We start from the raw sequence: 12,612 nt of genomic DNA, 5'->3' as shown, positions 1-12,612 counted from the left end.
ATTCTTAATATTTAACATAAGTGGCCAGAATTTTTGAGGGTTTTTTTTACCACTCAAAACCAATCAAGACACAGGACATTTTGAACTATAGTTTGTACAAATTTCCTGTATTTCTCTAGAATCTTCCCAAAATAAACACCAGAAAAAATATTTACATCTTTATTTCAAAATTGAATGCTAAAAATTGAAACACCATCTAGACTGAAACACAGCATGTCAAGAAACCACAAACTTAATTTTTACAAGAGTTACTTTGCAAGAAACCTTGAGATTTCCTAGTTCTTACAATGAAGTTATATATGTTTTCTATAGAGTATCCCAAGTTCTCATCTCATCAACATCTTATCACTATACATAAACACCTATAATACACAGAACCCTTAGGTGAAGTAGTCTTAGACTTCGGTGTTTATCAGACTTCAGCATGTCGGTTTAATCATCAAGATCAGTGAATAAGTGTGCACAGTGTTGGCACTGAATTTCACCACGTATAATAATTAAAATGTACAAGAGCAGATGAGATCCTAGGTTCTCATACTCATCTAGAAGTAATACTTAAGGCTCAAAAACTGGCAGATGTAATTAACAAGAGTACAAAGTCTCTTTACAATGGCTTTGTATCTTATATTAGCATGTCCATTGCTTTTTCCCCAGTTATATCTGTTGAGTTCCATTCACCAAGTCTGCTGCAAGCTTGATAATCAATACCTAAGGTATTTGCAGTCCTGGCAGCACAGTGACCTACAGCAATCAGAAATTCCAGGAAGCCATCCTCTAAGAAGATTTATAACTAAGCTATACGTAAAGTTGTTGGTCTCAAGAGTTTGTGTGTTTTCTTTGGGTTGATTTTGGGTTTGCTTTTTTCTGGGGGGGGAGGGGGGAGCGGGGAAGTAAGGGGGAGGGGATTGGGTTTGGTTTGTTTTTTCACACTTATTTCAAGAATGAGGCATGAGTTACATTTGGCTTTTCATTCTAAAGGATCCCTGACAGACTAACAGGAGAATAGGATGCACACAACTGTATGAAGTTAATGGCTTGCAGATAAGCAGCCATGCAGCATCCAACAATTCCATAACAATCCTCTTGAGCACCAGCCATAACAGAAGTAATACACACAGATGTTGCTTTTGCTCTGAGGCTCCCTCTAGAACGCAGGAAGATGTATCAACAGTTCAGACATTATTAACTACACAATATGCTTTCAATTATTTAGGGTTTATATATAGCCTTTTTAATTGAGAATGTGTTTCCATTCCTCACCAGAGCCATTGGGAAAGCACAGATTTAAAGAGGTATTATTACAGGAATAGTTAGGTTATGGCATGGAGCCTAGGAACATCTAAAAAGAACCTCTTGGCTCTCCAGAGACAGTTCCTGCTCTCACAAGCAAGCATATCATACAATTCCTTTTAGCAACTGATGAGTTTCTGCCTATGAACACTATTAAGATTTAGTGGCAATTTTTATACATCATATTTTAAAACAATATCTAAGCTGACCAGAAACAAGTCAACTCAAGAAGATGCAACATTAACCCTTCCAAACTGAAGTTAAGGATGTGCCAATTTCAAGCTTGCTCTGCCCCTCCCAACAGTTTCAATGAACTACAAGGAAGCTGAAAATCTTTGTATAAACACAGTAAATTATAAAGATCAAGAGAAAAATCCTACAGGGATTCTCACAGAATCTGCACAAGAAACATATCCTATGCTCTGATCACACTGTATGAGTACTGAACTTACAGTGCAGTTTTAACTCAAAATTATGGGCTGCTATGACCGAGTAAATTATATGTTCATTTACTGTTTTACAGTCTTCTATGAAACACAGTATGTATTTACGGATGGAGTGAACTTCCAGCACTGAATTAAACAAGTGTGACAAATCACCTACAAGAATTTCAGATTACACCTCACCCTTTTTCATGGGATACAACACTTTTGAGAATAATTCTGACCAGAACTTCAGTTATATGCTTGTATTTTCAGTATAATTTGAAGACTATACATTTTACAAGTGCTGTGATAAATCCATGCATGACAGAAAGTTCTTGTCCAATGAAAGTCAGTATTTTCCACATAGTACTGAATTATGTTTATGACACTGAAACCAAGAGCTGCATTTATCACCACATTTGTATTAACAAATTATTTCAGCATTGTCAGTCATAAACAACCTATACTATCTCAGTCTCAGCAGAGTATTAAGTACTCAAGAACCCTGCATAGTTCAGGAGCAATACCAACTACAGGTGACCATTATCAGCCCATTTTGCACCTAAGTCAACAGCGACATGAGACTGTCACTGCAAATACCCAAGCAGGTAAGTCAACACTGGAAATGGATAAACTTTATAAAAAGTCCCTACAGACCATCTTGAAACAACAAAAAATCCCTACCTTCAACTACCACCACTGCTCTTAGACACCTTTTAGTCTAAAAGGACTGTACTTTCGTACTTAGCACTACATTAGTTACAGTATATAATCTTAAACCAAAGTAGAGTCTATCCATTAACAGTTCACTGAGCCAGGATTAGGCTAACCGATAGCAAAAAATAAAACCACAAAACAAAGGCTGATGGACAGGAGGGGAATCAAAGACAAAAAAAAAGATTACATCCTCTGAAAAATTATTACTGAAATTAAATGAGTTTAGGGCAAATAACCTCAAGTTTCCTTCAGTTTTTAATTACTAATAAGGACACTCTACAGCTGTTCCCAATCAAGGAGAGAGAAGCACATATCTTACAATTCTGTTCCTTTTTGCCATTTCTACTCAACCCCTAGGAGAACAGTATTCTTAAAACAAACTGGACAACTCACAAAAAAGCAAACCAAAAGAAAACCCACAACATGAATACTCTTCTCCATTATGCTGAATTTTACTAGTAATCATTTCCCCCTTGCAGAACAGAAGCTGGAGGAACAGATGTAAAGCCCAGTCATGACTTCAGTAGCTGTTTAGTGCCTCGGTTCCAAGACCACCCTTTGAAAATTATTCTAAAATCTGCAGCTTTAGCTACTACTTTCTCTGTGCATCTCAAGCGCAAACAGTATTTATATCCTAACCTAGACCTTCATATTTCCATTCTTGCTTCTGAACACTTTACTCCAGTTTTTCCCTTTCTGACATTCATCTTTGCATTTTTTTCTATTCTGGACTTGAGCCTAGAATCTCACTTCTTTCACTGTTCAAAACTGCCTAATTCCTTGTAAAGCCCCTCAAGAACCCACAAAGTCAGACTTACTTCATTCTATGCAAATCTTCAACCGTCAGCCTAAATCACACGTCCTCTGTCCTGCTCAACACTGACTTTCAAATCTGGTATTCTCCACAGGCACAATTCCAATAAAGCAATTTAGCAGACGAAAATCAGTGGCAGCACAGGATTCACACTCCACACCTGTGACTTCGTTCATAAACTTTCCCAGCACAGGTCCAACACCTCTTTTATACTTCATCAAATACAACTCCACTGCTGAAAACAAAGGATATACACACTCCTAAAGTCTTGCAAGACTCAGTGGGTGTGTAGGAAGAAACAAGTGAAGTAATCCCCAAACACAGGTCAGTTTGTTAAGCATTTTGGGAAACTTCCATGATATTTTTGAAGTATCTTAGTGAAAGCATTACTGGGTTTGCATTATGTTTAAGGAATGCTTATTGCTTGCTGGTAAAACTAAAAAACAGAGTTTCCTGTGCATATTTGCATACTTTGCCCATTCTTAACACCACATAAACCCCAGTTCTTCTCATTGCAAGTTAGATTCCTCCAACTGGGTGAGAGATGATGCATAGTCATAGGGCTGCATGTATGCAGATGCCAAAGAGCATTGTTACTGTCAAGGACAGTAACTTTGAAATCTCTTTTCTATCCAATTACTGTTATGAAGTTCCTCAGAACTTATCTTTGATATCTCATGTTTAATGAAATTAAATTATTGCATTTTCAATATTTGAAAGTGACTTGTGGCTCAGAATGCCCTTTCTGCTTCAACACAATTGCATAGAATAATAGAATCACTAGGTTGGAAAAGACCTTTGAGATCATCAAGCCCAACCATACCCATCATATCCCTAAGCACTTCATCTACCTGCCTTTCAGATACCTCCGGGGACAGGGATTCAACCACCTGCCTGGGCAGCCTCTGTCAGTGCCCAATAACCCTTTTGGTGAAGAATTTTTCCTAATGTCCAATCTGAACCTCCCCTGGCTCAGATTGAGGCCATTCCCTCTCATCCTATCACCTGTCATTTGGGAGAAGAGGCCAGCACCCACCTCTCCACAACCTCCTTTTAGGCAGTTGTAGACAGTGATAAGGTCTCCTCTCAGTCTCCTCTTCTCAAGGCTAAACAACCCCAGGTTCCTCAGCCGCTCCTCATAAGACTTGTTCTCCAGCCCCTTCACTAGTTTTGCTGCTCTTCTCTGGACACGCTTCAGGATCTCAATGTCTTTCTTGTAGTGAGGCGCCCAAAACAGAACACAGTATTCGAGGGCTGCATGAAGACTCAATACTGACAGAAAACAAGGGTTTTTTTTAAAAAAAAAAAAAAAAAACTGAGGGATCTGAGCACTTAACTTCAGCTGAAGCACATAACTATTCAACCACCTCCTTAAACACTAATGCTTAGACAACCACTCAGTGGAAATAACCAGACAGTGGAAACAAGTTTTGCTGTTCCTTCGTTAGTCAGGCACCAGCAATGAATTTTCAGCACATTGGGGAACTAAGATTTTAAATTAAAGTTTTCTAAATGTAATAGGAACATTCCACTGAATCTGCCATCACCAGTGATTGAACACCCATACATTAGGGGTTTCCAGAGTCAGCTGCAGCAGGAAAAAAATTGATCTGCAATCACAAACAGTTTTTTTTTTCTTTCCTATAGCTTTAAGAAAGCCTCTTGATGGATACTTTGCTTTTAATTTTGAAAAACAAGGTTTGCTCACAATGAGAGCTTCTGCACCAGGTTTGAGCCCAAGGAGAATTTGAGTTGCACTAATAAATCCTCATGAACTCTAAAGGAAAGTACAGAAATAGAAATGCTGAGGACAACAGTGTAAAATTACAGCCCTTTGTTCAAAATACGCTGTAAGAAAGCATTAGAAAAGTTGCTTAGATTACTTGCCCTTTTCTGCATTTGGACAAACACATTAGGGAGGCCACAATTTTAACAACACTTAATTCTGTCTTGACAACAGGACTGGAGGAGAGAGGCAATGAGAGAGTTTTAATGCTGCAAATTCCAAACTGGGATTGAGTTCTGTTATTCACAGCAGAAGAGTCGAGTCCTATTTCTATAGTGATAAAACAACTTTGTACTGAGGGTAATCCTAATTAGGGTTTACTTGGCATAAATAACTTATCAACAGCACAAATGACACCATAACTTATTCTCCATCCAGCAAGCCAGTAAATAGCCTGGCTTACACTTTTAGATTCGCACTTTATATGGGGCAGTTAACACCATTTACACAGCAAGAGCCAATACAGTCTGCCCAGTGGTGGTTGTGGACTTTGAACTAGTTATTGTATTGAATTTTGTTTTGATCGACCATATATTTTCCATCTGAATTTTACCTACTAAATCAATGTAAGCACAGAACACATTTTTCAGAAAACAAACCAAACATGCCACACTACATTCAATCCTGTATTGACCTGACCCAAAACAAACACTCCTCACTCCAAGCAGGTTAACCAGCTCAATTATCAAAGGATATCATGTAGCAGTGCAAAGGCTGAAAAGTTACCCTGAAAGAGACTGCAGAATTTGCTGCCAATTCTAGTTTAAACTACTACTACAACAAGGAAAGTTATTGCTTTGTCCAGAACAACGTTTATGCTAAAAAACTGACCATGCTGTATTGCATTTGTTTGAAAAAAAGAAGTTAGATGAAGACAAAGTGTCATTTCACAGTGTCACTCAAAACATTAGCAATTTTTAAAATTGGGAGCGGGCTCATGCATAGGGAAAAAAAGTCATTACAGTAACACCTAGTGGGCTCTGAAACAGTGAGCAGTAAAACACAAAATGATGCAGACCCAAAGCACAACGCTGCATCACAGCAAACGAATCTGAAAGCAATTAAATAATTACCGACAACATCATCTGAAAAATATCAATTAACTCATATTGATAACTGAGCATTCCTACATCCTGTAATTTAATGTCTGTTCACAAAGATTTTAGGGAAAAAAAAAAAAATCACTCAGATAGCTGAATTGGTGAGTTAAAAACAAGCACTAACAAGACTTAATGACCTGTGGTTTTATTACACTTTCTACATAACTACAATTAGCAAAAGCAGTATAAATATATTTTCTGCAGTCTGGTCCTTGACAGGTTGATTTAATGGTTAATGCCAGTTTTACTCAGACGAAAGTAAATGTACACTGCAGAAAGAATATTTTCCATTTTCCTAACAAGGTATGGAAATATCACTCCAGAAAGCTACAGACAGCGTGTGAAATTTGTCTGAAATAAAAAGATGTCCTTTGTTTAATACTAGAGGCCTGTATTGTCTTCAAGATTTTCTTAACCATGCAAGACTTGAAAGCCTTCCTATTATCCTTAGTAGAGTCACTATTTAAAAGAAACAGAAAAAAAAAAAAACCACAAAAAATAAACCCAAACAAAACAAAATACAAACACACACACACAAACCCACACAAGCAAAACCCCCAATGGTCATGGAAGGATGCATTTAAGCAGTATTCTGTAACAGGGGTTTCACATGGCCAAGTTGAACTACCTGATTTCCATGCATTTATTTCCTTCAAAGTGCATAACTACTATTTTTCAAGGCCTCTTACACCTAGAACATAGTAATTTCTATAATAAAACCTGAATTCGAAGTGCATAAGCACATATCCAGCTTCAAAAACAGGAGCACTCCTCCCCAAAAGACAGTCACAAGAGGCATCGCTGGAACAATCTGAAACAAGTCATCTTGTCAAAACCTTTATTTTGTTTTTTAAATTAGACAAAAACATAAAAATGCTGCAAATCCATTTGAAGGTAAAAAGTTGTTCCAAAAGCACTGAAAGTCATTTTAAACAGCAGAAATTGAGGTTAAAAATGAAATATTTTGTGCAGTCCAGAACTTATTTGTTTCCTTATTTCATCAGGAATTTTAAAATGCATATTCTGCAAAACATGAAACATTTCTTAATTACCTGGGAGATTGTAAAATGATGTATTTATTGAACAAATTTTAAACTGATTTTGTTGATGGCTAGGTAGTTAAGTCTATTTTCTCCCTTACGAACAAGTTCTGAACTCAGTTCGGGGCTCTTTTGGTACAACATTGCTTGTTGCTCTATACATTTATTGCTGTAGTGTTTTAATGTTTAGTGTTTAGTGTTTTACATTTCAGATAAAATAATTACTTACTTTACAGAAAAAACACTTCACCTTTTGATATGATCAAGCTCCCCAATATCACACCAAGCCCACACATCTTAAACTTGACTGCCAGCAGTAATGCCCCTTTTATTTCAGGCTTCATATAGATGTTATTTTCTTCCAAACTTACTGCAAGGAGTGTAAGATCACAACTTGCTGTATACAAGACTCCAACCAGAGTTACTTCACTCATCAACTAAACAGACATCGAATAGAGAAAACACTTATCACTATGATCGCAAGCCACACAATTTAAAAGAAAAAATTCATTCTGGCAGCAATAGCTTTTGGTAGCAGTTGCCTTTTACTTTCGATGACCTGCAAGGTGCCCAGACTCTCTCTCCAAAATTATTTCTTAGTTTGAAAGGAAGCAGAGCAATTCTACCAGGCTTTAGTTAGCTCTGCAGAAACATTAAGACTGTAAGATCTGCTAACACAAGTCACTTTTATGACTTCCAGTAAGTTCAAGCAACACCACCTCTTTTGATGAAACTGCTTAACAGCTCTACTACTGCCCTCACCAATACAGGCATGTACCTTGCTCAAAACTTCGAAGGCATGTAACCCCTTCCGGTCTTCCTGAAATTCAGCTGAAACACTGGGAAACGAAAGCCACCAAAAAGTTTGTAGGATAGTTCCCCGGTAAAGAAAACTGAATGTGACCAATCATACAAAAATATTTACGTCAGAATTATCTACAGAATATACAATTCATGTTCCCTTCACATAGCTTACATTCACTCTCCTCCTGCTTCCTATAACAACTTTAGGACTACGTGCCAGGAAAAAAGATTACTACGTAGTCCGTAGAAAGTAATACCTTTTCTCTCTTCTTTTTATAAACTGTTCCTTTCCCAAGAACTTTCCAGTTCAATTGTTGAGAGCCCTGCTAAACAGGATCACAGACGTGTAAAAAAAAAAAAAAGTTACATATACATCAAGTCTTGACAGGACAATCCATGACACCCTTCAGGTACAGAGCAGTCTATAAATACAAGCAATAGAAATATTTACTCAGGCTTTCCATAACTTGATGCTTCACCTTCAAACTACCTTGCCTGCCAACATCACATATCACAGACAAGTAGAAGAACAGAACAACTACAGACAGTAAATTCACATTCGTCCTCTTACAGCTATAAAATTTCTCAAAGGAAAATGTCACATTTATGACACCTCTCTTATCCCAAAATACATAACTTGAATGTGAGCACATGTGAAAGCGTTATGAGCTCTCATTCTGCTTTGGCAAATCACTTCAATTCAACAAAAAGAGAAGCAGCTACTTAACTGAGATCACATCTTTTGCTTGCTTTTCCAAACAAGATCTTCACCAAGATCTGACATTCTCAATGCCTTTCATTCCTCTGACTCCGTATTTAAGTCAGAGCAGTGACAGGAGCAGTGTTAGCTGCAGTGCCTGCAGCAGCAACCATACAAGGTAGGCACGAGGGACTATCCTAACCCCTCAATTCATTCACTGGTTGAAGATAAGGCACAAAGAGGTTTTGTTACCAAGAACACAACCAAATTCTCCAGTGCTTGCCTAAGAACAGAGAAATCCAGTGCCTAGCCACAACAGAATACTAGAAATGTACTGTATTGTGGGGCAGTAATTGGTGACTGACAGCATGATGGACAGGTGGGGATTTGGTCATCTCCCCACAATTCTCCACTTCCCTGAACACTGAAACTGCTCTCCCCACCTGACAGACTCGCTACCCAGGCTCCTAACACAGCCTGAAAAGGTGTATTTCCTTGCCATTGACATGATCTGCTCTTTAAGGAAAGCACTCTTGGCGTATTCATCACATACCACTTAAATATTCCCACATATAGGAACAGTCCACTTCCGAGCTGATTGCCTCTCATTCCTGTCCTGTGGTGCAGGAAATAGGGGCTTCAACCGCTTTTATATTTTGCATAGCCTGAAAGAGCCCACAAACTTCAGCACTGCCATTTCTTGAAAGATATGGGAAAAGAAGCAAAGTACACAAGAGACTATCTTGAATCCAATCCAGCTACAACATGGCAAGCTTTAAGTACGACTTTGCCATGCTACTTTATTTCACACTACCTTTTTAGGAGGATACTTATACTATTTGATTTATTTAAAAACAGAATACATGAAGCTTCAGTTTCCTCAGCAACAATCAGACGTTAGTGATGGATTCTGAAAGGATCACTTCCAGAGCAGAATTCCCCCGACGTTACCAGTTACTTCTCTTCAGCTGCTTCTTCCCTCCTGTAAGTAGGCAGACCATCTTTATATACACTAGCATTAATTTGTCTCACTTTGACAGCGCTGCCTTCTCAGCAACCTGCTAACCAGCATCAACTAGAAAGACTCAAAACCAACACTGCTAAAAATGCACAAACTCAGATGTATTTCCCCAGATGTAACAAGAATTAGCGGAGAAATACGCAAGATGACTTTTCGAAAAGCTTGGGTTTGGTGTAAGTCCTGCAATGAGTAACAACTTAAGTTGGTTTTTTTAAGTCACGCCAGGTTATTTGTGAGCAGGTCCAGAAAAGGAATCCTAATCCAATTCCCACACCTCACAGACACTCCCCAATCCCACTTCTCCTTTCCTCTCCATTTTAAGAGGTAAAAAAAACTGTGTGCAGACACTGTGATGCATTCCACTGTGTTGCATAGAAAATATAATTATCCCCCCTTAGCTTAAGATTTTAAATCATGCATCTACAACAATTTTACACAGAGGAAACTGAGGCAACTGCTACAGCAAAAGGCGGTACATATGGAATACACACTGAAATAAATTGCCTTCTCAAGAGAGAAATCTGTGAGCCCTTTTATAATGAAAAGTTCTAAACAGCGCTTAGATTGGTTAAAAAAATAAAAAACACTCTCCCATCAACTACACACATATTTTCCTTACATTCATAACACAACTCTACTCACATCTTGCTATATTTTAACAGACCACCCAAAATAGCCAGGAGCTTTCCCCACTCTAGTGGGGCAAAAGAGGAATTCAGCAGAAGTAATGGGCTTAGCAAGAATAATCAACCATTTACTCTGTGTGCAAGACAACAGAAGCTAAAGGAAATCTTTTCATTTCTGGCTGTAAGCTGAATGTACAGTTCAGCCAGCATTCTTTGAGGTTTTTGTTTTGAAGTATAAGTCAAAAAGTCATCCAGGGACATAGCACTGCTTACCAATAACTTCTTTACATATAGATATATGTTATCCCATACTACTTGAACTACAAAGCATTCAGAGAGAAAGAAAAAAAAAATTACTCTTTACTATCAGGCTTCAAACAAAAGCAAAACAAATAAATACCACTGCATAGAAGGAAACTTTCTTTTTGTATACTTTTATTTCATGTACTTGGAAACTGACCCTTTTATTTCCTCTGTCAGCTGTGCAGACACTGATAGCGGAGAGTCCCTTGTGCATAGTGATGATGTTAACCTGAGTGACCGACACCAGCATGCTGCCCAGAACCCAAACCTCTCTAAGCTGCAGAACTCATAACACACACTGACTCGTCTCAGAGGCTTGAGGAAGGCCCGTGCCAAATCTCTCCATCATTAAAGGCACAGACCATGGCTACGTACAGTTTCTGCCACAAAGAGCTTACAACCCAGCTCATCAATACATATTTTTATTGCAAGGTAAATTCAGGATGTGAGAATTAATTGATAAGTTTGGCTGCAAATGGTTTGTATGTTTAATTATCTTGTAATAGAAACCTGTCTTGTATCAAGAGATAATACGCAGACAATCTCCAGACAGACAAATAACCTGAAAGACTAAACGCTCTCTTAGAGTTGTGAGAATTCATTGATATGCTTAGTCGTCTTGTAAGATGTAGCTGGTTTAGGTCAAGAGACAACCTGTCTTAGGGCTGCAAGAATTTATTGATACGCTTAGTTGTCTTGTTAGATATAGCTGGTTTAGGTCAGGAGATAACCTGACGGGAGTCTCCAGACATGGTTGGATAACCTAAAAAGAAATAATAAAAACATTCTTTGAGGAATTACACGGTTCTTTGTCTAAAACTAGTCTATATACCCACTGCTTCTGTAAGATGCGATGCCTTGTTTAGAAGGGCATCCGATTCAGCGCTGAACTGCAAAATAAAAATATATTGCCTCTGCTTCGAAGACTTTGTCATATTTCACCAGTGAATCAGTGTTTCTCACAAAGAGAAGGGGAGCGCCTGGCATTTCAGACCGATTAACGAGAGGGAGCGCTTGGAAAGGTCACACACCTGCAAATTAAACAGACAGGTCAGAACACGAGGGACATGGGGCAGCGCGGACCCGGGGCTTGCACGGGGTGCGTGGATCTTTCTCTTTTCCTCCCAGGAGCAGCGCAGCCCACGGAGAGCCCGAAGCTTCTGGAAGTTGGGGTTTGTTCAGAGACCGAGCGGACACCCCCCTCCTTCCTTCCCCCCACTAAAGCATCACCTTCATGCCGCGTCCCCCGCAGCGCCGCCCGTGGGCTGAGTCCCCGTCTCCACCGGCGCTGGGGCTGCGGATGCTCCCGCCCGCTGTAAACACCAACCGGCAGGGGAAGGGAATGGCGGGGGAGGGGGCAGCGCCATGGCAACCCCGCCCGGAAGAGGAAGCGCGGGGGTCAGCGCCGCCATGTTGGGGGGGAGGGTTGGGGCTGCGCGGGGCGGCCACTTGCGCGGCGATGAGGCGGTTGGGGCTCGGCGAGCTGTCAGCGGCCCGAGGCGGGGATTCAGAGACAGAAATAAAGAGCCTTCTTTCTCCCCTGCCGCTTCAAACCTTAAAAAGCAGTTACTGAAGGAAGAAACGTTATAAGATGCTAAACTACTCTTATCTTTGAATATTATCATAGAATGGTTTGGGTTGGAAGGGGCCTTAAAGATCATCCAGTTCCAACCCCCCTGCCATGGGCAGGGACATCCCACTAGATCAGGCTGCCCAAGGGACCATCCAACCTGGCCTTGAACACCTCCAGGGATGGGGCATCCACAGCTTCCCTGGGCAAGCTGTGCCAGGGCCTCACCACTCCCATGGTGAAGAAATTCCTCCTAATCTTTAGCCTAAATCTACCCCGCTCCAGTTTATACCCATTCCCCCTCATCCTATCACCACAAGCCTTTGTGAGCAGCCCCTCCCCAGCTTCCTTGTAGCCCCTTCAGGTACTGGAAGGTCGCTGTAAGGTCTCCTTGGAGCTTTCTCTTCTCCAGGAGG

The 12,612-nt window shown here is 39.8% G+C and overlaps 1 protein-coding gene across 1 annotated transcript in view; it reads right to left on the bottom strand.

Annotated features, from left to right (window-relative positions):
* Positions 1 to 12,024, bottom strand: part of LOC104067343 (transmembrane protein 263) — a 208,962-nt gene extending 196,938 nt beyond the window's left edge. Inside the window, exon 1 of the mRNA XM_054068469.1 lies at positions 11,857 to 12,024. Within this exon, the coding sequence (XP_053924444.1) occupies positions 11,857 to 11,862 (6 nt within the window). The 5' untranslated portion in view covers positions 11,863 to 12,024. The remainder of the gene's footprint in view (positions 1 to 11,856) is intronic.
* Between the last annotated feature and the right edge of the window lie 588 nt (positions 12,025 to 12,612).

The sequence above is a fragment of the Cuculus canorus genome, chromosome 5, assembly GCF_017976375.1.
Source record: "Cuculus canorus isolate bCucCan1 chromosome 5, bCucCan1.pri, whole genome shotgun sequence".
Classification (NCBI taxonomy): domain Eukaryota; kingdom Metazoa; phylum Chordata; class Aves; order Cuculiformes; family Cuculidae; genus Cuculus; species Cuculus canorus.
The sequence above is the reverse complement of the archived record's forward strand: the minus strand, read 5'-3'. Positions and strand labels throughout refer to the sequence as shown.